Raw genomic sequence first — 21,270 nt, 5'->3', positions numbered from 1 at the left:
GAATGCATAGGGACAAGTGGAGGCGCAGGCAGTGAGGTGGAGGGCAGGCAGGTCAGCTAGGTGGTAAAGGAGAAGGGTACCTATGAGGGCCCCTAAGGGGGCAGTCCTACTCCGTTTCATACATAGCATGCAACACTGCAAAAATCAACAACCTCGTTCGCACTGGCTACATATGAGCTCAGAAAGTAGTTTGCCATATGTCCAAAGCAGACACAAGTTTTTTTTTTTTTTTTTTTTTGTGACAAGGTTCAAGGACCATGGCCGGCAACATCTTGCACTTCATTTTACCATGTTTTCACCAAGACCTCAAGAAGGAGGACAGCTGCGGAGTGATATGCAGCTGGCATGCCTATTTGTTCTGACTCCATCTGCATCCCAAAAAATTGTTCGCCTGCTGTGAAACCTATAATTCGTGGGTCCATTAACTGAATGCCTGACTGTTTCGACTTTGATTTGCAGTGCTTTGCATACCGGTTTAGGTCTCTCCTTGTTCTCGTCAAAGCCCCTCCAAGGCTTCGAGATTGTGATGTGCCTGTGATGGAGCGCACTGAGACCTGTGCAGCCTGAGTTCTGAGACCGGGCTTTTCGGTGGTGTAGTTAAGCCTTTCGGCTTCGAAGAGATGGCTTTAGATGTTGTGTGCGAATGCTCCTGTCCCTGGGAATGAAGTAAACATCACATGCTCTGCAAAAATGACGATATGGACGATGCACCAGAAATATGGCTGCTCCGACTCTTCAAAGATGTTTTGTGCCATGCAGTACAACCAAGCCGGCGACATGTGTTTTTGGTCAGACTTCTAGAATTGCTGTCACTTTGCAGCAGTAGGTAGCAGTGTCTGTACTATGAATTCGCATTGCAAAGGAAAAAATGAAACCCGATGTTTGCCTGCGACGAGAATGTGCTGGCATCCTGCTTCCTGCATTAATGTGTAGCCTGCCAGGTGACAGTGTGCCACTTGCTTCTGGCTTGCTCAATGTTGCCAGGCGTAACGTGCTCTGCACTGAAGCTGCAACGGAAAGCGCTTCCAAACTAGTCGTCGATGGTCATGGAAATGTCTAATCTTGTTACTGCCTGTACAATAACTGCATGCTGGCATGAACATACAATTGATTTCCCTGCGCCTTCGTCAGCCGACGAGTTGTTTATATGTTGCCGAGAAAAGCTACCGACATTCGGGAGGCATGACTCGCCGCTTAGTAAAAGGGTCTCTAATAAAGTTGCGGTATGCCTGGGTTGTTAAAGCACGCTGCTTTCTGAATATTGTCCAGGAAGAATTTTTTAATGCGCTTTGTAGAAACAGAGTTATCTGTAGTCAAAATTTGAATTTCAGCGTCTTCGCGTCTTTCCCTCTCCTCTTGTCGCTTTTTGCACCCGTTCCTCCGCCAGCCCCACCTCCGGGGGAGAGCTTTCTGACCTGCCGGAGCTACGCGGCTTATTGGCCGTGGCCTTGGTAGCTGCCTGACGTCTGAAAGAATCTAACCAATAGCCATCTCTCAACATGTATACATAGATGCGAGTGGCGGAGGAGGGTGCGAGCATGAAAAAGTCGCCGGGAAGGGCTCGCCAACTTTTGCGTGTGATTGTGGGTTCTCTGTTGCTTGTAGAAGTGTATTACAGTCAAACCTGGATATAACGAAATTGAAAAAAGTTCGCAATTTTTCGTTATATCCAGGTTTTCGTTACATGCAGTTTTGGGTTAAGACTGGTAAGGATTATGCCAAAACGAAATAAAAATTCGACAGATATCAATTCAAGTGAACTCGCCATTCAAAGAATTTATTTAATAGAGAAAAACTGCGTAATTTTCGCTTGCTGTTTTTGCCCGATCGAAGCCACTACTCGGCGCTCCAAGGAAACTAAGGCATCCATGGCTGCTTCATCGTCCTGCGAGCCGACGAAATGGCGCAGAACGTCCACCGCGTCCATCAGTTCCCTCGCGGTGGGAACAGCACAAAACGTATCAGGCTCTGACGAACCGTCACCTTCAAGGCTATCTTTAACGGTTTCGACAAGTGCCGCATCAGTCATCTCTTCCGTAGCCACGGCGCCGTTGTCCACGAACAAAAAGTTGCACAGCTCGACACCGTCGGGCACCCCACCGTTCATGCGTAGTTCATCCCACGCTTCTGCGACCTCGGGTGGGCTTGAAGGTTCGTCTTCAGTGACTGTAGCTTGAATGGCCTTATTTACCTGAGCCTTGGCGAAGCAATTGGTGATCACTTGTGATCCGACCTCTTGCCACGACGCAGCAAGCATTTCGATTGCTTGGTAGATATCCACTTTTGTTGGCCATTCAAGGCGGATGTCCAGGAGCATCTTCTGTATCAATCGACGCCGGTAACAGCATTTAAAGCTGTTAATAACCCATTTGTCTAAGGGCTGTACCAGAGAAGTGCAGTTAGGTGGCAAATGCTGCAGCTCGACCTTAGAAAGCTGTAGGCCTTCCACATGGTGCGCGGAGCAGTTGTCAAGCAGCAAACAAATGCTGCGAACTTGTCGCTTGACATCTTGGTTGAGCTCCTTCAGCCAGTCGTAAAAAATTGCCCGCGACATCCAAGCTTTGGAGTTTGCCACATATTTTACTGGCATCCGCCCTGTTCCTTTAAAACATCCGGATCGGGCATTGCGGAAAATAACAAACAGGATTCGCTTGTCGCTGGCATCAGTGTTGGCGCAAAGCAAAACCGTCACGCGGAGTTTAATTTGCTTTCCACCGCGGCAATCTTCTCCTTTCAGTGAGAACGTGCGGCTCGGTAACATTTAAAAAAACAGGGCCGTCTCATCAGCATTATAAATGTCGGCAGCTTCATAGTGGCTGAAAATGCCGGGAAGCTTCTTGGCCACCCACGAGGCAGCAGCATCGCTGTCTGCGGAGGCAGACTCGCCAGATACCACTTTTCCGACGACACCGTGCCGGCTTTTAAATCCTTGTAGCCAGCTGTTACTCGCTTTGAAGTCGTCGTGGCCCAGGATACAAGCAAAATCTATGGCTTTCTGCTGCAAAATCGCGCCACTTATGGGCACGTTTTGTGCTCGTCTGTCCAAAAACCATGCAAACACGGCGTTGTCCACATCAGCATACGTCGACGTCTTCAGTCTTTTCTTCTGGGCGCTTGTGCCCGACTCCATCGCACTGCGGATGCTTTGTTCTGCAGCAAGAATGGTTGACAGGGAGCTGGCTGGTATATTGAAGCGGGCAGCGACATCCTTCTTTTTTTCGCCGGCGGTAACCGCATTCAAAATCGAGAGCTTATCTTCAAGCAACAAAACTTTGCGTTTCCTCACAGCAGAACTCATCGTAACGAACCGACACCGTAAACACACACCAACACACACACGTCAACACGCTGACGAAGAAGGCTTACCATAACTGCGCCGCAACACCACGAAAAATTTGTCATATGTAGTAGTGCCACCTAGTGTCAAGCTACAAAATGAAAGCTTAAAAGTTGCTACGCTTGCCACGGAGCGGCGATAGCGGCGCTCAACATCATCATCATCACTGAGGTCTGCTTGTTTGCTGCGATTGCAAGCGTTCTGCTCGCGGTCTACTTTACCTTTTAATATAAAAACTTACTTAAACAATATTCATTAAAGTTGCGCACTGCCCGGTCAAATTTCGGGCAAAACATTACAAGATACAGCTTGATGATCAGAGCCACTGATTCGTTACATCAAGGTCAACTGTCGCAACGAGTTCGTTACATGGAGGTCGCCTATACATGGGCTTCAATGGGGGATGTGCTGGGGAATTGAAAAATTTCGTAAAATCCAGGAATTCGTTACATAGAGGTTCGTTACATAGAGGTTCAACTGTATTTGGCTCAGGTGTTCATGACAACACAATGCAGTGATTCAGCAAGTTGATGTCCTCTCCTCGGAAGGTGTTTCAGAGCCCCTTTAAGCGACTGTGAGTAGTTTCGTTTTTTGACAAGGCTTCTAAAGCACACAGCCGACACAGTGACAGCATGGTGGGACTCCATACTTATCTCTGTACCGGTCTTATCTGGTAATCTTTAATGCGGCTCTCTTGAAACAGGAATGGCGCGTGAAAACCAATTGTTGAGGTACTTCTGTTCATAAACTTCTACTTGTCTTTTCGTACACTGCAGCATTGCTCCTCACATTACATGCCTGTTCTTTAGTTTTTTTTCTTTATGCACCAACAAAGTCGACCCTTGTGATACAGTTACGTGTTTTTTTTTTTCCTCGTTTCGCACCCACAAAGTAGACTCCCGCGTTACAATCGTGGTCGCTTTACATTCGGGTAAATGCGGTGCTTGGTATTTTTTTGAAGCCTTGTGTTTACCTTCTGCATGTGATGTCTCCTCACGCAGAGCCACATCAGCATGCTCAACGAGCTGTGTCACAGCGAAACCATGGTGGGTGCGCAAGCCATGGCGAAGGCTCTGGCTAACTGGCTGGTCGAGTACCGAGTCGTCGAGCACATCTTTGGGCCCAACCTTCACGTGGAGGTATGCTGACAGCTTGGACCTTCCGTCTTTGATGGTGCTCTCTGCATACTAGGGGTGAAAAGCCCGAGAGTTCATTTCTGTTAGGAGTATGTGGGGGCGAAAGTGTCTGCTACACCCGGCCTAGTTGCAGGCAGTGCATCGGAAAGTGCAGTGTACCTTGTAGCGGTAGGCCGTGGGAAAGTATGGCATAGAGCAGAAGCTGAGTTATCAGAATCTGTTTTCTTTTTTTTTTCTTGGAAGGGGGGATTCAGGAGAGATCTTTCTTTCTTCTCAGTAGATGTTTCTTGTACTGCAAATTTGATCGTTTGAGCAAAACTATTAGAAAAGAAAGGACGGCTTTTCAGTATGATCGAATGTGAGCTCATGCAGGGCCGCAGTGACAACTTTGATCTTCTTTCTGTGAGCAGGGTAGCCTGTGTCCAAATATACATGCTCATTGTAGTGGTCTATTCTTTGCGCTGGCTTTAGCAGTGCCTCTGTCTACCAATTCTGGTGTGAATGCTGGCTGTCTTCTGAGGGTTAGTGAGAATGGCGGCTGCAGTGTGAACTCTGTCGTTGTTGTTTACAATTACCTAGCAGGTGTGTGGAAATTCTTGCTGTACAATATATAATCTTGAGTGATGTTGCGTCCTTGCCATGTGGTGCTGTCACCGTTTCCCAGGTGATCAAGCAGAGCCACCTTGTTCTGGGCCTGCTGGCATCCGAGGGCCAGCTCACCAACGCACACCTGGATGCAGTGTGGGCCGCGGGGCAGCTGAAGCACTGTGGCCGCCAGGTCCTGGAGCTTTTGCCGCCCCTCATGCGCAGCTTACGGGATGGGCCTGCGCTCCACCTCTATTCGCGCCTCTGCGCATTGCCGCCTCGAGAGCACAGCGAGCAGGTACGTTGTGGCTTTATTCATGCCAGAAACTCCTGGAGAGCACGGCCAGCAGGTGCTTTGGGATTGAATTCAATTCATTTTGTGTAGCAAAAAGTTCCGGAGACCATTATGATTTGAATCAATTTTTTTTTCTGTGTACAAGGAACTTATGGTTTCATCCAGTGAGGAAAAACAACACAGTTGCAAGAAGAGACAGTGATTGCGATACATTTAAATTCATCCTGTGTACCAGGAAGTTCTGCCCGGATGCCTGGTCTTAGAAAAAAAAAATTTTATTAATGAAGCCACAATTATGAAATCTTCAGGGAACATGCATTTTTGCGTGCTGATTCAAAATATGTAATTCAATTTAATGTACAACAAGTCCTTGTGCACTTAATGCAATGTGTTATGTAACTTTTTGTGGAGAGCTTTAACGAAATTCTGCTGCAGGGAACTTGCTAGAATGTATGCCGTCCGCTTGTCTTGACAACAAGCTATGCAATAAGCTCAAAATTATTGTCCTGCCTATCATAGAAGTTGAGTAACAGGGTTTTGAACTTGGTGCTTCACAAACGAGAAGAAAAATTTGTATTCCTGTTTCTGAAGTGACAATTTCAAAATCCTGTAACTCAACTTTTATGACAGGCACGATGATAATTTTACCTTTATTTCATAGCTTGATGTCAAGAGAAACCAATAGCATGCATTCTAGCATGTTCCCTGCAGCAGAATTTCTTGAAAGCTCTCCACAAAAAGTTACATAACATATTGCATAAGTGCTCAAGGAATTGTTGCACATGAAATCAACTGACATATTTGGAATCAGCATGCAAAAATACATGTTCCCTGTAGATTTCATGACTGTGACTTCATTAAAAAAAATTTTTTTTAAGACCCTCTTCCCCACTTGGGACACTGGTCTTTGGTAGCAAAAAATGACCCAAAAAGCAATTTTTTTAAAAAAGACATTTTTGGAGCCTGTATCTAGTATTCTTCAACTCTGCCAGATTTCTCCTCCAGTCAATCGATATTTTGACCATAATATTAAATTTAGATCACTGTGTGGGCTCAATTTGTTCAGTCGATTTAACACCATGAAAATTTTGGACACCTGGCTGTCTTAGTATGTATATCAATAGCTCAACGTCTAAGGCAGATAGACATGTCATATTGTTTGCTAAGGGAAGCTGAAGGCACAATGCATGCAATAATCGAAGCACAATTGTTCAATCACACTTCAAGAATTTATAACTTTCCAAAGTTTATCGATGCACGATATTCACACTTTGAATGCTGCTATTCTAAGTGCTGTAAAATTACTAATGAGGGCAAAATGGAAAAACTGCTTTGATTATTGCACTCTTTACTCATCATACTATGTAGCCATGGGTTAAAAATTATTTTTTATTGAGCCCTTTCTTTGTACTGAGGTACTAATAAATTGGTTTATGGGGGTTTAACGTCCCAAAGCGACTCAGGCTATGAGGGACGCCGTAGTGGAGGGCTCCGGAAATTTCGACCACCTGGGGTTCTTTAACGTGCACCGACATCGCACAGTACACGGGCCTCTAGAATTTTGCCTCCATCGAAATTCGACCGCCGCGGCCGGGATCGAACCCGCGTCTTTCGGGCCAGCAGCCAAGCGCCATAACCACTCAGCCACCGCGGCGGCCCTTACCATGTTGCTGTGATGGTTTGTGTGCAGACCCTGCTGCTGGCTTCAGCACTGACCAAACACATGTGGGCCAGCAGTGGAAAAGCAGCGCGTGGCCGGGTGTCCCCCTTCAGCCAACTGGCGGCCGCCAGGTCACATGCTGGAAGGTCACCCGTCAAAGGTAGCGTAGTGCTTTGGTTGTTTTCATTCGAACGTTTTTGCAGATCCTTTTCAATGTAGGTGTTTTAAAGATCCTTATGTAGGATGTGGCCTACTAGAAACCTGCTGGAGCTAACTTTTTTTAACATGTGCAAGTAGAAAAGGACAGACTAGGCGCTTCTGCGCGATGATTTATTTTTTGGCTGAAGCATGGCAGTTGCAGACCAGCATGCACCAAAGAGTAAAAAAAAAAAAAAGCTATGTTGGGTTTTATCTACTATTTCTTCAAAAGTTATTCCTTTGTGTGATCCTGAAGAGGCAGCTGAAAAACTGAAGAAATATTGACAACCGAGTTGTTCATTGTTTGTTGTAAAACAAGCAGTTTAGTTTGAAGTCAAGATTATAGAAAATAAAATAATTGAGGTGATAGGTGGTATTAAATTTTGAAAGCAGCCGAGCAGCCAGATTGAAATCTGAGTGGGCAATGGATGTGCAGGGCCATCAGCTGTAACAGTTCCTGGGTGGCACCGCTGAGAAAAAATCTTAATGCTCGGGGCAGAGAAGTGCCTAGCTAGAGGACAAGAAGAAAACAATATTTTACTTTACTTGTAAGCATGTATGGCTTGCCTGCAGCGAGACGAAGCTTCTTTCTGAATAACAGTCCGTGGGGAGAAATGCAGTTTGTGCGGAGTTTGCTTAAAGAAGGAGGGTGGGGAAGCCGCTCTTAATGAGTAGATACGAGTTCGCAGTGGCTCAAAATGAATATTGGGCCAAGCCCGTTTCTCCAAGATGTTTTGTAGCCACATTGTGCCTTGGCTGGTGCCGTTTCATGTTGTCGTCTTTGCAGCAGTCTCCAAGAAGGGCTTCCATGAGGCCACTGACGCCAGCGAAGAGGAAGAGGATGAGGAGGAAGAGGAGAGCCCAGTGGCTTTTCCTTCGCAGGCAGCTCAGGTGAGCTGGTGTCATTTTGTCCAGGGGAAAGTTTGTGGAGGAGAAGGGGACTTGTGATGTCAGCAACTGCTGCAAGATGTGAAGGCACGTTGGATAGTTACATTTGTGACAGCCTTTTGTGTGCACCCTTTTTATCGAGTCAGTAAACACCTAGAAAATCTTATGACCATGGGACATCATCTGGTGCTCATTAAGGCTTTTGTACTCTTACAAATAGTTGTTCACAGGCTTGTGTTCACTATGAGGCTTACCGTCAAAGTTGTAGATGGTGCTAAGCATGACTGTGTTGTGAAATAGTTGGACATCGAGCCGCGTGCCACTTGTGTTCTATTGATTTTATTCTTGCTTGAGTACAGAAACATCACACAGGCTGAATTGGCAATAAAAAACAAGAAATTGTCTTGGCCACAAGGTCATCAGTAAAACAGCTTGTAAGTAAAATTTATACTTGCCAGAGAGCATCTGATGATATTCTGGTCCTACTCGATCCGCTGTCCCTGTTAAAACAGATTGTTAATTGTTTTATTGTGACTCGCAGCTAGCCTTAACCACAGCAGTCTGGTGTAAGCTTGTTAAAATCCCCGACAAGCTTTTCTCAAGAAGTTCAGAGATGAAGCAGAAATGAAAGCAAACTATAGTGAACTTCAGAAAAGTGACCAACATTATGTTCGGGGTATGTGCACTGCCTCTAGGAAGGTGTACAAGGGTAATAAAATTGGTCAAAATAAGAAATGAAGTTATCAACAAACAGCTGTTGATGTCTTTGGCAGATATGACTGGTTGTTGCACTAGAACTGAAATTCAGCAGCTAAATGTCATTTTCCCACTCGTTTCTGGCATTGTGATTATAAAAGTCTGATGCTGTTGCTTGGATCTCGAGCAATATGCACGTTTTTATTTTTTCCCAAGAGCAGTTATGTGTAACAACTGCACCTGACTGCACCATTATGGACATGCTTCAATAAGTGCAAAGTTTTATCGGAAACCACGTTTTCTTATACTAAATGACACTGAAGCTGTTTCTGACAGTGCCTCTTTTGGGCTGATCACCTGGTGCCTGAATGTGTCTCAAAAACCCTTTGGTGGCAGTGAAATTGGTAACTCAAATTGTCAAGTCCCAGGGAAGGATTTTAATAAGATATGGCAAGGAAAGTATCAAAGATCAGAATATGCCTGATAACATGTGACATGCCCGGCCACATGCAATTCGTCATTGCTTTTACCAAGCTGAAAGAGTGTTCTTGGCAGGCGTGAAGGAATAGCAGCACGTTCAAACCATTCAATTGTGCCCTTGTGGCACGGCAAGATTTTGCATTGACAAGATTTTCCTTGCATAGTGCCCATGGGTATTGATTACCTGGTAATCCCTGCGTTGTTGACCATATCAGAGAAGTCAGCTTAAGAGAGTTGTTCTCTGAAGGCATCCACTGTGACTGTTGCGTAGTGAATGCAAGCTTATAGTATAGACCCTATTCATTCTCAGATTTGGCGGGCGACAGGAGGCTCCTTCATGGCAATCCTGTATCTTGGCAAGTGCCGCACTTTTGTGCGGGTCGAAACTAAAAGCCGTAATTGAGGGCAAGTTTTAAACAAAAGGGAATATTTTTTTTTTCTAATCCGTGCCTCAAGGCCAGTGACGAGGGGGAGCGCAAGGAAGGGTTGGGGGTTGTGATCAGATTTTCCGGACGACTGGATTATCCCGTTCGTGTGTCCGTGACACGATGGAACTGTCATAGTTGCCTGCATAGGCGCATTGCGCAGTTGGCATCACATGGCATCAATAGCGGTCCTAGTAGCTGTGCACAAGTTGTGCCTGATTGGTGGCCACACTGCCGCGTAGGTGTCGGGGAGCAAAGACTGCCCCCAGGTGGGTGGGCTTGGCGAGCCCGAGGCGATGCAGGTGGCCATGGAGTCATCCTCAGACAGCCAAGGTAGCTCTCCCGCCCACCACCCGCAGGGGCCCGTGGTGGCTATGGCCACGCTCAAGCCCTGGGCTGCCGGGCAGCTGGCTGGTGACGCACATGTGAGTGACTTCCGCTTGTTCCCGACTTGCAATGCCTTGACACTTTTTTAGCAAAGCCTGCCAAGTTTTCTTCCAGCTCCAGCTTAAATTTTGATGATAAATTCAGCGCAAAGGGACGAAGGACACAGAAAGGGGACAAAACAAGTGCTTTCTGTGTCCTTGATCCCTTCGCGCTGAATTTACCGCCAAAATGAACTACATCCAACTCGCCCAACTCACCATTCTCCAGCTTAAACAATGACTCCTTGATATGTACTGTGTGAATTCAAAATCATATTTATCAACTTAGCCCGGTTTAATTGAAGGGACTTTGAACCACTTCTTTGTCAATCATGGGAAGCACTTTCGAAGTAACTTCACAGGCGAGTACGTCCCAAAAAAAGTTTTTGCAAATGCCTCAGAAGAGCAGAGAAAGTATAGGTAAAGCTTTTTCAGTTCCCTGAACTCAAATCATTTCTTTGGTTTTTCCTTGACCTGTGCCTGTAAAAGAAAAATGGCCTACCTACCAAGACCACATACGGTCGCTGGTGTCGGAGGTCACTGGGAGAGCACCTTTGCCGTGCAGTGCACTTAACCTGACTGATGATGATGACGATGTGGGTGTATCTGTCTGTGGGACGAACAGGAGGACGAGGAGGAAAGTGGGATGAGTGCTGGTGAGGAAGAGGAGGAGGAGGAAGAGACCGAGGAGGAGCTCAGCAGCGAAGAGGAACACCTCCCGGTGGGCACCCAGAGGACGCCCCAGATACTGGAGAGGGCGCTGGTGGGCAAGGCAAGACCTCCTGGGTGAGCACTGATTCATTCATGGACTCTTGCACATAAGGCCAGTCGAGAACCAGCACTGAAGTGATGAATTATAATAAACTGCACATCTCCAACCAAAAATTTTAACTTTAACCCAACGACAGCTGTGTTGTGAAAGGCGGGGGGGTAAGGCTGTTAGTCAGCACTGCAGGGAGGTGCTGATGGCGACTTTCTTTTTTTTTTTGTTGAGTTGAAGAGCGAAGTCCCTGGGCGTATACTGGGGGCAGGTTTCCTTTTGTGCGGTTGATATTGTTATATTGTCTGGGGTGGTTTGGATATGCCAGGATTCCAGAAGGAGCCTTTTGTGGCAATTTGTTTCGGTTCCGAGGATGAGGGTTTCTTGGAAGTTGATTCTATGGTCGGAGTCCTCGGAATTGTAGTTCTTTTCATCACGCCCCCCTCCCCTCCATACTTAAAAGACGCTAGCTACTGCCATCAGTCACCCCTGATGAAGGAGCCGAGTGGGCTTCGAAACGTTGGGTTAAAGTTAAAATTTTTGGTTGGAGATGTGCAGTTTATTATAAGTCTTCAAACCCAACCAGACAAGCAAATCTGTCAAAATGTTTAGTTTTTGAAATGATGAAGCACTCAAGGAAGGAAGTGCACAAACGGTGCCCGTCCGTGTGCATCGATCCTGGTGTGCTTTGTCATTTTCGTGCTGCTTTTCATCATGAGCTGCTGCCAGCTAGCCCAGTTGTGTGAAACACAGTGAGGCCTTCTGGGTAGGCATGTTCTGGTCCGGTAGCAAGGCTCACACAGTGTCAGCGTTGTATGATGGGGCTTGTGTTAGAGAATATGGCTGTTCAGCATTGCGAACTGTGCATGAGAAGTGCAAGTCGATTTTCAATTCTTTGGATAATGGGAGACGGGTTTGCAAGGAAGGGACTGATTCTCATGTAAGACCGCTTTGTTGCATTGAATGTTTTCTAATGTCTTGGTTCCATTAGTGGATGTTGATCAAGAACAGCTGTGATGGGCTTTCAAGTAGTTTACTGCCGTTTTCAGTGCATTGATGTGCTTATAGTGGAATTTGAAAAACTTGTAGTATTTTGTAATGAGCATGCACTGGTTTCTGTTCTTGGTCTTCTTTTGCAAATTTATATTTTCTTCTCTCCAAGTACAGCTCTCGTACTTCAAGAGGGCAAAGCACACTTTCTAGCTTTCATAGCTTGGGTTTCTGTGAATGCTCCAACTGAAGCCATGCGTACGATGTTGGGAATGGAAGTGGGCTGATGCAAGCTGGATGCTTCTTTCCCTTGCAGGTTGGGTGGTCGTCCGCATCCCTCGAGAGAAGAGGGCTCAGCTCTCCCTGTTGAGCTGTCGCAGTCGTGGCATGGTGCGGATGGGCCTTCCCTGCCTTCCCGGCAAGTGTCAGTCCCTTGGCGTTGGCTCCGGTTTTGTTGCCGCATCTGTTACTCGTGAAGTGTGTCTGTCCTGTGCTAAGGCTCTTGACCATATTGGCTATTGTGAGTTCATTTAAGGGATCCCATTGAAGTTTTCCTTGGGATACAGCTGTCCATGGCAGTGCGTGTTCTTTCTCACTGTAAACTTTTGTTGTGAGAGCATTGGAAGGCTGATTAGTGTTTGTGATTTTATTGATGATGTAAGAAATTTCAATTGCCTCCCTTTTTGCTCTGAAGACTCCTGCGGTGGCTTACTGACTAAGGCACTCCAGACGCAGCGGCCGCATTTTGATGGAGGCAGAATGCAAAAACACCCATGTGCCACTATACTTGACGTCAGCGCATGTTAGAGAACCCCAGCTGGTCAACATTGATTCAGAGCCCTCTACTACAGTGCCTCTGATGGCCAGTGCACAGCATTGGGACGTTAAACTTCTCATACCATACTTTTAATAAAAACTTGCGCATCACATTAAACTCATAACTGAATTAATGGGTATGGAATTATGGCGCCATATATCTAAATGAGTCTCATTAATCTGAGCACAGTGCAGTTTGCTATACTGTTGGGTATTTTAGGCCACATTGCAGGTTTTCATTAGTAAATACAGTAGAATCTCGTTACAACGAACTTCACGGGACCGCCGAATTTAATTCGTTATTTTGAAAAATCATAGTACTGAAAAACCTTTATTTTCATGTCAGTAATGCATCACAAGAACTAAAATTACGTACCTTTGCAGCAGATTTATGTATTGGTAAGTAAATAATAAACGATAACGCTGGGCACAGTTTAACTACAATTTATTGCTTGAAGAAGTCTTATCTTCTTCTGGCGAGTAGACGACAAGCGCTGCAGGGCGAACGCCTCCACATCCTCGACCTTCCTGTGCACGTCATCGGGGACATCTTTTCAGCGCCCGAGGAATGATCGGGTCTTTTCTAGAAAGACTAGGACATCCGAGCCGGAAACAATCTCTTCCCCTTCGTGCGCTGATCCAGTGTCGGCATCGTCTACATTCTTCTTGCTCATGCACTTGATTCACGATGTCTTCGGTGGTGAGCTCCGCGGATGTAGCCGCCACGCTGTCGCTGTCCACATAATTCGAAAGTCGCTGTCCACGGTAGTTGCCCAGCCGCAGACGTTTTCTTGAGGGAGCGACTCTCGATGTAGTTTTATGATCTTGTCCCGATCTTTGAGCATCGTTGTATTTGTTGACTGTGTGATGTCAAGCTCCCTGCACAAGTCCACTTGCTTTTTTCCAGCATTCAGCTGCAACAGAATGTCCGCTTTTTCTTTAAGCGAAAACTGGCGTCGCTTCTTTTTAACGCGGGGGCCAGGAGAACTCATTGTCAGCAAAGCTAATGCACAACACAATCACAGCACCGATAACTTTGCAGATCCTACCGTTCGCTGTCGACGTGGTGACACTGCGCTGAATAGGCTTAAGACTACGGCGCAGTATGCGACCACACGCTGGATGGATGATAATGGCGTTACCCTTTGTATCGGGCGGCAGCTTGCGCCGCCTAGCCTATATTCATTCAACGCGACACTAGTGTTGATGCCGATGCCGCTGGGGCTGTATCCGTTGCAACCGGTTCCCTAGCGCATAGCTGCTGCTTCGGATGATGATGATAGGCGGCAGCTTCAGGGATTTGGTACGAAACTTTGACAGAACTTCGCAATAACGAACCGTCTTGCGATGATTGCAAGATTAAATTACATACGTTATTCTGAAATATTCGGTAATGTGAAATTCGTAGTAGTGAAATTTTTGTACATTTGAAATATAGGCATTTTGGCGGGGATTTTAAAAAAATTCGTAAATCTGAAAATTTCGTTAATCTGATGTTCGTAGTAACGAGGTTTTACTGTATGTGAATGTGCTTGTGCAGTAGAACCACGATTATACGACTTTCAGGGGACCGCGCGAAATAGTTGTACAATCAAAAATCTCCACAAGTGACTCATTCACATAATAAATGCGTTCGTTACTCTGGCTTTCAAAAATTAAGAAAAGAAGCACCCGTTTTCATTATGCGAGAATTAGTTCTGAGACCTTGGGCAGCGAGGCTTTTCGGCGTCGAAGAGGTGGCTTTAGACGAGGCGTGCGAGTGCTTCCGTCCCTGCAGGTTAAAAAACGATGATTTTGATGCCGTGCCAGAAATGTGGGCTGCTCCAACCATTCGAAGACATTTTCCGGCGTGCGGTGCAACCATGCCAGCGACACGTCTTTCTGTCCAGACTTCCTCTAGAGCTGCTGTCACTCCGCTGCAGCAGGCAGCAGTGTCTGTACTGGGGATTTGCGTCATAAAAAAAAAACAAGGTTTTTTAATGACATTCTGGTTGAAATCCCCCCCCCCCCCCCCCCCCCCCCCCCCCCCCCGTCCCCTCCCCCCTTGAAGTCCCCGTTTTCCGTGTTGTTATTTTTTAAATATGTATCACCAACTCGCCAGCCTTGCTATCGTGTTGAAGAAGAGATGGGTTTTGGCAGGACGTGTAACGCGAAGGCTAGATTATCAATGGTTATTAAAGGGCAACAGACTTGATCCCAAGAGAAAGCAAGTGTAGCAGGGGCCGACAAAAAAGTGAGGTTGGCAGATGAGGTTAAGGAGTTTGCGGGATAAGGTGGCCGGAGTTAATTGCAGAGATATGGGAGAGGTCTTTGTCCTACAAGGCGCATAGGCAGGCTGATAGTGATGGTAATCTTGGGTACATAAGAGAGTATGCATTTAACACTGACCAAGTTAGTTTGTGTTGGACAAAAGTGCACCTCATAATAAAATACTGAAGGCTGTCCAAGCTGCTGCAGTTTTTCTATTTTCTTTTGAATCTGCTGCACGCATGCTACAGTTGGCTATCAGCTTGTTGCCAGGAAAAAAAAAATTGCTGCTGTTTAACTACTGCTGAATCTGGTTAGAGAGCAAAAGCTGTGGTGTATCGGGCAAGTAGATGCGGCTTGGCGTCTTTAGCGTTGAGTGCATCCCGCACGCTGGATAGGTATGCAGCGCGCACCCTGGCAGGTGGCAGTTAAATTACTTGTTGATCACGAGATGGTCACCCAGTGAATGCTGCGGTCTATTGCTGCAATGCCACATGTCTGCCACAATGTTGTCGGCGCTAATGAATGCAGCCCGCATCTCTCTCTCACCACTTCCACATACCTGAAAGCGCGATTGAGGCGTCCGCTGATCCAGGGAGCCAGTTATGCGCCCTTCGTTTTCTCAAAATTATCTTAGTCTTGAACGTTCTGAACGCCGACGTCATATAGAAACAGGCGAGTGCTCGGTTTCGGCGGTGGCTGAGTGACGTCATTACTGTCACGTGGTTTCTCCTCGGTTCAAGGTCAAAATCATGCATGCAGCGAAGAAGCTTAGGAGGGGAGTAGTAAAACTTTCACTTTAAAAGCCAACTGCATACTGGGGGCTTTTGGCTTGCAAGAGGTCCTTGGGTATCGCCACTTTGAAGCCACTACTGGCCCTGATGACTTACTTGTGCACTGCATTCTCTGCCACAGCGCCCTGCCTGCCAGGGAGACCTCCAGTCCTGATGGGGGCGGGAGCTGCCATTCTCTGGAGGCCAGCAACCAGTCGGAGAAGGACCTGGCTGACTTTGAGGGCGAGGAGGAAGGGTCGTCAGCCTGGCCGAGGGTCATTGCGGCCTCGTCGAGGGAGACAACGCTGACTTCCCCCATCAATGCCAGCCAGGTGTGCCAGCCAGGCAAGACGTTGCTGTGGGACCTGCTGCAGGATGGCAAGATTGTGAGTGTCGACGCTCGCCGTCATCTGGCTTAGGCCTCTGCCAGCGTAGAGTTTGTCAAAATTATACCTCAGGCTAAGAAAGGGTGGGGCAATCATTCATCCATCACAGGAATGCTGGAATGCGCGAACTTCGTATTTGGCACAGCTTGGAGGTGGCTGAGAATGCCACTTTCCACACATGCCTGATACTGAAAATTTATTTGAAGTAAATTTATTGAAGCAGGGAAAAACATACTTCTAAAATAATTTTATTCTGGGCAGAGTGGGGAGCATTGTGGTGCAGCTATAGTTTAGAAGCTGAATCTGCATTTTCAGTCAAGCACTAACCGAGCCAGATGCAAAGTTCACACATTCCAGCATCCCACAGTGGATGGAGCATTGTTTAGTAGGCTCGCATAAATGATAAAGGCTCTTTTTTTTTTTAAAGTAAATTTGAATATCTGACTGTCAGTGAACTCCGGTCACCCCTCTGCTCTATACCAACTTGTCCGTCCTTTCGTTGCGAAACCTAATCTTATAGCAGCACCTGATTCTCAGCAGATGTGATTCATATCGCGAAAGAGTTAGGTCTTTGCAGCAAGGCACTTTCAAAGCTTCATGTTTGACTGTAAATTGCACTGTGGGCATTGCAAAGAATTATTTTGGTGTATGGAAACTCGTGGACTGAATTGCTTTTAGCGGTTGTACGTTACTTGTGAAGCTAAAAAAAAGATCGAAAGCCTTGTAACCTTTAATTCTGTGTTACCAACATAGAAATGAGTGCAGGTATCATGGCTAAAAGCCGCAGCTCTGAGCTTGTTCGCTTCTCTCCCTCTTCTACTACTCTAGCTTTGCCAGTCTGTGGCGTTTCAGAGCAAGGGGCTGTCCGAGTAGGCTGTAGTCTCCAATGGGAGCTGATACCTGCAGATTCTGATCAATTTCAACATTTTTGTGCTTAGGAGTTTCACTAGTGTAGTTTGGAGGGGTTTGCGGCATGGAAAAAAAACTGGGTTTCCTCTGAATCTTTATTGGGCCACTTTGACACTCGTATTTTGTTTTCGCTCGCAGGAGGAGCTCGGCGAAGAGCTGGCGCTTGAAGCTGAAAAAGTCTTATGCGGCCTGGTGTGCTGGTATGTAGACCGTACTGTACGCACCCAGTTCATTGAGGGCTGCCTCCGCAACCTGGCACAGAGCAGGTGAGTGGGCTCCTCTACCGAATGACTTCGGACCTCTGCACGTTCATTACGCAGCAGGTGCAGGTATTCTATGTATATTTTTTTACCTTTTCCAGGTCTGTGGTCGTCTCTCTACGCCTGCTACCCAAGCTGCTAGCCTCTTTTCAGCAGCCGAGGGAAGGTGCTGACACGCACTGCGTTACCATGTGAGCCTTTTCGCTGGTCGTGTAATGAGCATTGTTTTAGTTCTCTTTCTCGCGCACTCTTTACCACACAATGTCCAGGTGATGATGAGAGATAGCTTTTTGCAAGCCTTGCACAGATAGCGAATTTGATTGGTATAATGCCTCACAGTTCTCACTGGTTGTGTGCTATGGCTCGTATATACATTCGCTACTGATACATATCTTTGTGGTGGCTAGGAATTGATCAAAATCACCTCTTCCACTGGATTTGTATGAGCAGCTGTACTCATGGTAGTTTGGATGGGACTTGTACGTCAATTCAAGCAATCCTTTAGTAAGAAATTTGTCACTTGAAATCTTTCTCTACCCTAGGAAAAATCACCATTCCTTATAAGTTTGAGTAGTTCTTTTTTCCTGTAAAAAATATAGCATTTAAAATTTTGTGCAACACATTGTTCCAGGCTGGTTTCCATTGCCATTGATGTCAGAACAGAATCCTGACGAAAAGGCAGCATCTTCAGATTCGTTGCTATTGGGCCGTCTGTATAATCGAATCTCAGACAAAGCGGAGTCCTGAGATTTGCGACGTTTTGGAGCGCACATCGTGCATGTTGAGGCTGTCCAGTGACTTTGACGTTACTGTCAGAAAATACTGCCTTGCGAGAAAAAAAAAAAAAACTACATCGGAAACGAAACCTTAGTTGCCTAACTACAAGCCAGATGACGCTGTGCACCTGTAATCAATGCAGAAGTGCTTTGAAATTGAGCGGCAAAGTTGTCGTTAGCCGGGAATGAGTGCAGTACCACATCTTCGCAGCGCCTTAAAGAAATACTGCCTTGTGGGAAAAAAAAAAACTGCAACGAAAAACGAAACTCCAGTTCTCTGATTACACGCGAGATGCACAGCGTGCCCATAAGCCATGCGAAAGGTTCTGAAATCTGCGCGCGAAGTCATTGTTAGCCCGCTAACGATACTCAGTGGGAGCGATAGGGAAAGCATTGGAATTGTTGGAGTTTCTGCTGTGTTGTAAATGGTGCAGGCAGTAGCTGGCAAAAAAAAAAAAAGAGCTATTGTGCTTTACGTTTTTTTGTTGCGATACTTGGCTGGGCATATGACAAGCACCTCTTCTCCATTCCAGGTGGGCTGAGCGTGAACACGGAATGATGCAGCTGTTTCTCGAAGATCTTGTTCGATACACAAACAGTCACAAAAAATCTTCTACTCCCGCGCACAAGCTGTAAGTTTCTCTTGTTTCTTTTGTTTGATTTATTGATGTGCATTCAAATGAAAAAAAAAAATAAAAGCAAACAACTTTACTCAACCGCAAGGTGCTTTGTGAATTGCCTGCAAAGGCAGCTTGTCTGCTCCTATTTGTTTAGCGGGTAGTATTGGCAGTATTGGTAGTATATGCGAAAACTGGATGTAATGAAAACCTGTATGTAATGAAAAATTGCGGACTTTTCTTGATTTCGTTATATCCAGGCCTAACTGTATTAACTGGCCATTGTTACCTCGAGAAATGAACTCTGTCCTTGCCTGTTGCGCCAGATGTTGGCCAAAATCATGTGATGTACAGGACACTGATGGCCTGTCTTTTTGGCATGCTAGCACAGAATTAGTTTGTGACTTGGTTTTTGGCATAACCTGCAGCAGCCGTGCGAACTTCTGGCTGATTGTCCTTCTTTTGAGTTTCCGCTTGCGAGGTTTCGAGACTGAATTTCTGTCGTGAAAACCTTGTGTGATAATTTATGATACGTGATGATGAATACGAGATACGAACTGGAGATTACTGTGCTGAAGTTTCGAGTTAAGGAGGGTCTAGACTCTGTACATTTAGTAACCTTTATCCTTAGGGGGGGACACTGGTCTTTGGGACCAAAAAACGACCCAAAAATCAAATTTTTAAGAATGACATTTTTGGAGCTATAGCTATTATTCTTCAACTCTACCAGTTTTCTCCTCCAGGAAATGGTATTTTGACCATGATATTAAGTTTAGATCACTGTGTGGGCTCAATTTGTGCAGGAGCAGGCGATTTAACACCGTGAAAATTTTGGACACCTGGCTGTCTTAGTCTGTCAATATCTCAACGTCTAGGACAGATAGACATGTCATATTGTTTGTTAAGGATAGCTGAAGGCTCAATGTATGCAATAATCGAAGCACAATTGTTCAATCACGCTTCAAGAATTTGTAACTTTCCAAAGTTTATCGATGCATGATATTCACACTTTGAATGCTGCTATTCTAAGTGCTGCAAAATTACTAATGACGGTAAAATGGAAAAACTGCTTTGATTATTGCACTCTTTACTCACCATACTATGTAGCCATGTGTTAAAAATTATTTTTTATTGAGCCCTTTCTTTGTACTGAGGTGCTAATAAATTACTGATTAAAATTAATTATCTTAGGAATTAATGAATTAATTAAAAACAATTTCATATTTGAAATCAGTATAAAAAGGTGAGCAACGGGATACAGTTTTATTAGGATTGGACTGAAAATAAGGAAAATAGGTCCAAGACCAGTGTCCCCTCTTACGCAGTGCATGATGAAATGGGCTTGATTCTTGTTTTCCAGTTACACCCACAGGGAACAGATACAGGTTCGGCTGCACTTCCTGTCCTGCATTTTCTCAGCGGGCGGATCTCCCGAAGATTTTGGTGAGTGAATTGTGGCAGCATCGGCCAAGTGGCACATAAATGCAATCAATCACACCATCTACCATAATTTCCAGCACTGAGTCGAGAGCAAGTGGACGTGCTCTGGTCGTGCCTGGCACTGGATCCAGAGTGTGGAGATGAGCTCTTCAGTTGGCTGCTCAGCCAAGTGCGGAGCAAGGAGCAGCACGCCCTCAGTCCTGACCTCTTTCGGCACCTGCTTCTGCACAAGGTAACTTCCTTGAATTTCTCAAATGTTGTTTATGTATCTTCAATGTTTCTCTATTGTTAGTTCATTGTAGTGGAAATTTTTTTGCTCGTTCACAGGCTTTTGAGGTGCCCTGAAATTATACTTTGGTGTAGTTTGTATACAAGTAAGGTGCTTTAGTCTGACATCTAAAAGCAATGCAAAAGAACATGATGAAGACACAGAAATAAGTAGGATGGACACTAATTTGCTACTTTATTTGAAAACAAGCCAACACTCCATGCATGCGTGCATCTGTGTTAGCACCAGGGGAACTACATATCAGCAGGTGAGCAAGATGCATCGCAGACAAAGCACAGGTCAATACCAGTAGTACGTGAAAAATTGTGCAATACGTGGGAAAAAACAAACCACATGGAAAGGAGGAAAAAAGAAAAGGAAAGAAAGGCTGTCTTGGCAGTAACGGGGAAAGATACAAACCTTACCTCATGTGGCGTTGCTTGCTTTCAGCTGCCCCAGCTTCCCGCTGCCTCGACCAGCATGACTGCGCTGCACCTGCTTCAGCAGTTGAGCGGCTCCAGTCGTGTGGCCCCCATGGATCCGGCCCTGCTGAGCCCACGGCCCTCCTCCTCGTCCAGCTCCCTGGAGCAGGACCACTGCGTGAGCTCCTCGCCACAGCTGGCCAGCGGCATCGACCAGCTCTGGGAGATCGCGCTCAGGGCCTCCAGCACAGATGTCAGCATGGCAGCCATCCAGTACCTCAACAGCTTCTACCTGCATGGTGAGCTCCTAAGTGGTTTAGGCGTCTGTGTGAGTTCCCATGTGGGGGAAATTTAATCTCCTATCTTGTGCAGAAAAGTTCTTGTGGTTATATTTAGGAAAGGTGCACGAAAGAAGCACTGCTTTTTATTCTTGTGGCTTTCCGTCTGCTTTATAGAGCACTTTACTTGTGTTGTATACTTT

General features: G+C 46.0%; 1 protein-coding gene across 8 annotated transcripts in view; it reads left to right on the top strand.

Annotated features, from left to right (window-relative positions):
- Nucleotides 1–21,270, top strand: part of puf (ubiquitinyl hydrolase 1 puf) — an 89,832-nt gene that overhangs the window by 14,509 nt on the left and 54,053 nt on the right. For 3 of the 8 annotated variants that reach the window (XM_077666128.1, XM_077666131.1, XM_077666126.1), the window contains exons 9-22: nucleotides 4,339–4,476; nucleotides 5,138–5,356; nucleotides 7,044–7,173; nucleotides 7,999–8,102; nucleotides 9,943–10,125; nucleotides 10,751–10,911; nucleotides 12,192–12,293; nucleotides 15,854–16,097; nucleotides 17,145–17,272; nucleotides 17,368–17,457; nucleotides 18,576–18,674; nucleotides 20,020–20,102; nucleotides 20,177–20,331; nucleotides 20,818–21,088. In XM_077666128.1, the coding sequence (XP_077522254.1) occupies nucleotides 4,339–4,476; nucleotides 5,138–5,356; nucleotides 7,044–7,173; nucleotides 7,999–8,102; nucleotides 9,943–10,125; nucleotides 10,751–10,911; nucleotides 12,192–12,293; nucleotides 15,854–16,097; nucleotides 17,145–17,272; nucleotides 17,368–17,457; nucleotides 18,576–18,674; nucleotides 20,020–20,102; nucleotides 20,177–20,331; nucleotides 20,818–21,088 (2,107 nt within the window). Of the gene's footprint in view, nucleotides 1–4,338; nucleotides 4,477–5,137; nucleotides 5,357–7,043; nucleotides 7,174–7,998; nucleotides 8,103–9,942; nucleotides 10,126–10,750; nucleotides 10,912–12,191; nucleotides 12,300–15,853; nucleotides 16,098–17,144; nucleotides 17,273–17,367; nucleotides 17,458–18,575; nucleotides 18,675–20,019; nucleotides 20,103–20,176; nucleotides 20,332–20,817; nucleotides 21,089–21,270 lie in introns of all 8 variants that reach the window. The other 5 variants (XM_077666130.1, XM_077666129.1, XM_077666127.1 and 2 more) reach the window with 3 other exon arrangements.

Source organism: Amblyomma americanum, chromosome 5 (genome assembly GCF_052857255.1).
Source record: "Amblyomma americanum isolate KBUSLIRL-KWMA chromosome 5, ASM5285725v1, whole genome shotgun sequence".
In the NCBI taxonomy this organism is placed as follows: domain Eukaryota; kingdom Metazoa; phylum Arthropoda; class Arachnida; order Ixodida; family Ixodidae; genus Amblyomma; species Amblyomma americanum.
The sequence above is the reverse complement of the archived record's forward strand: the minus strand, read 5'-3'. Positions and strand labels throughout refer to the sequence as shown.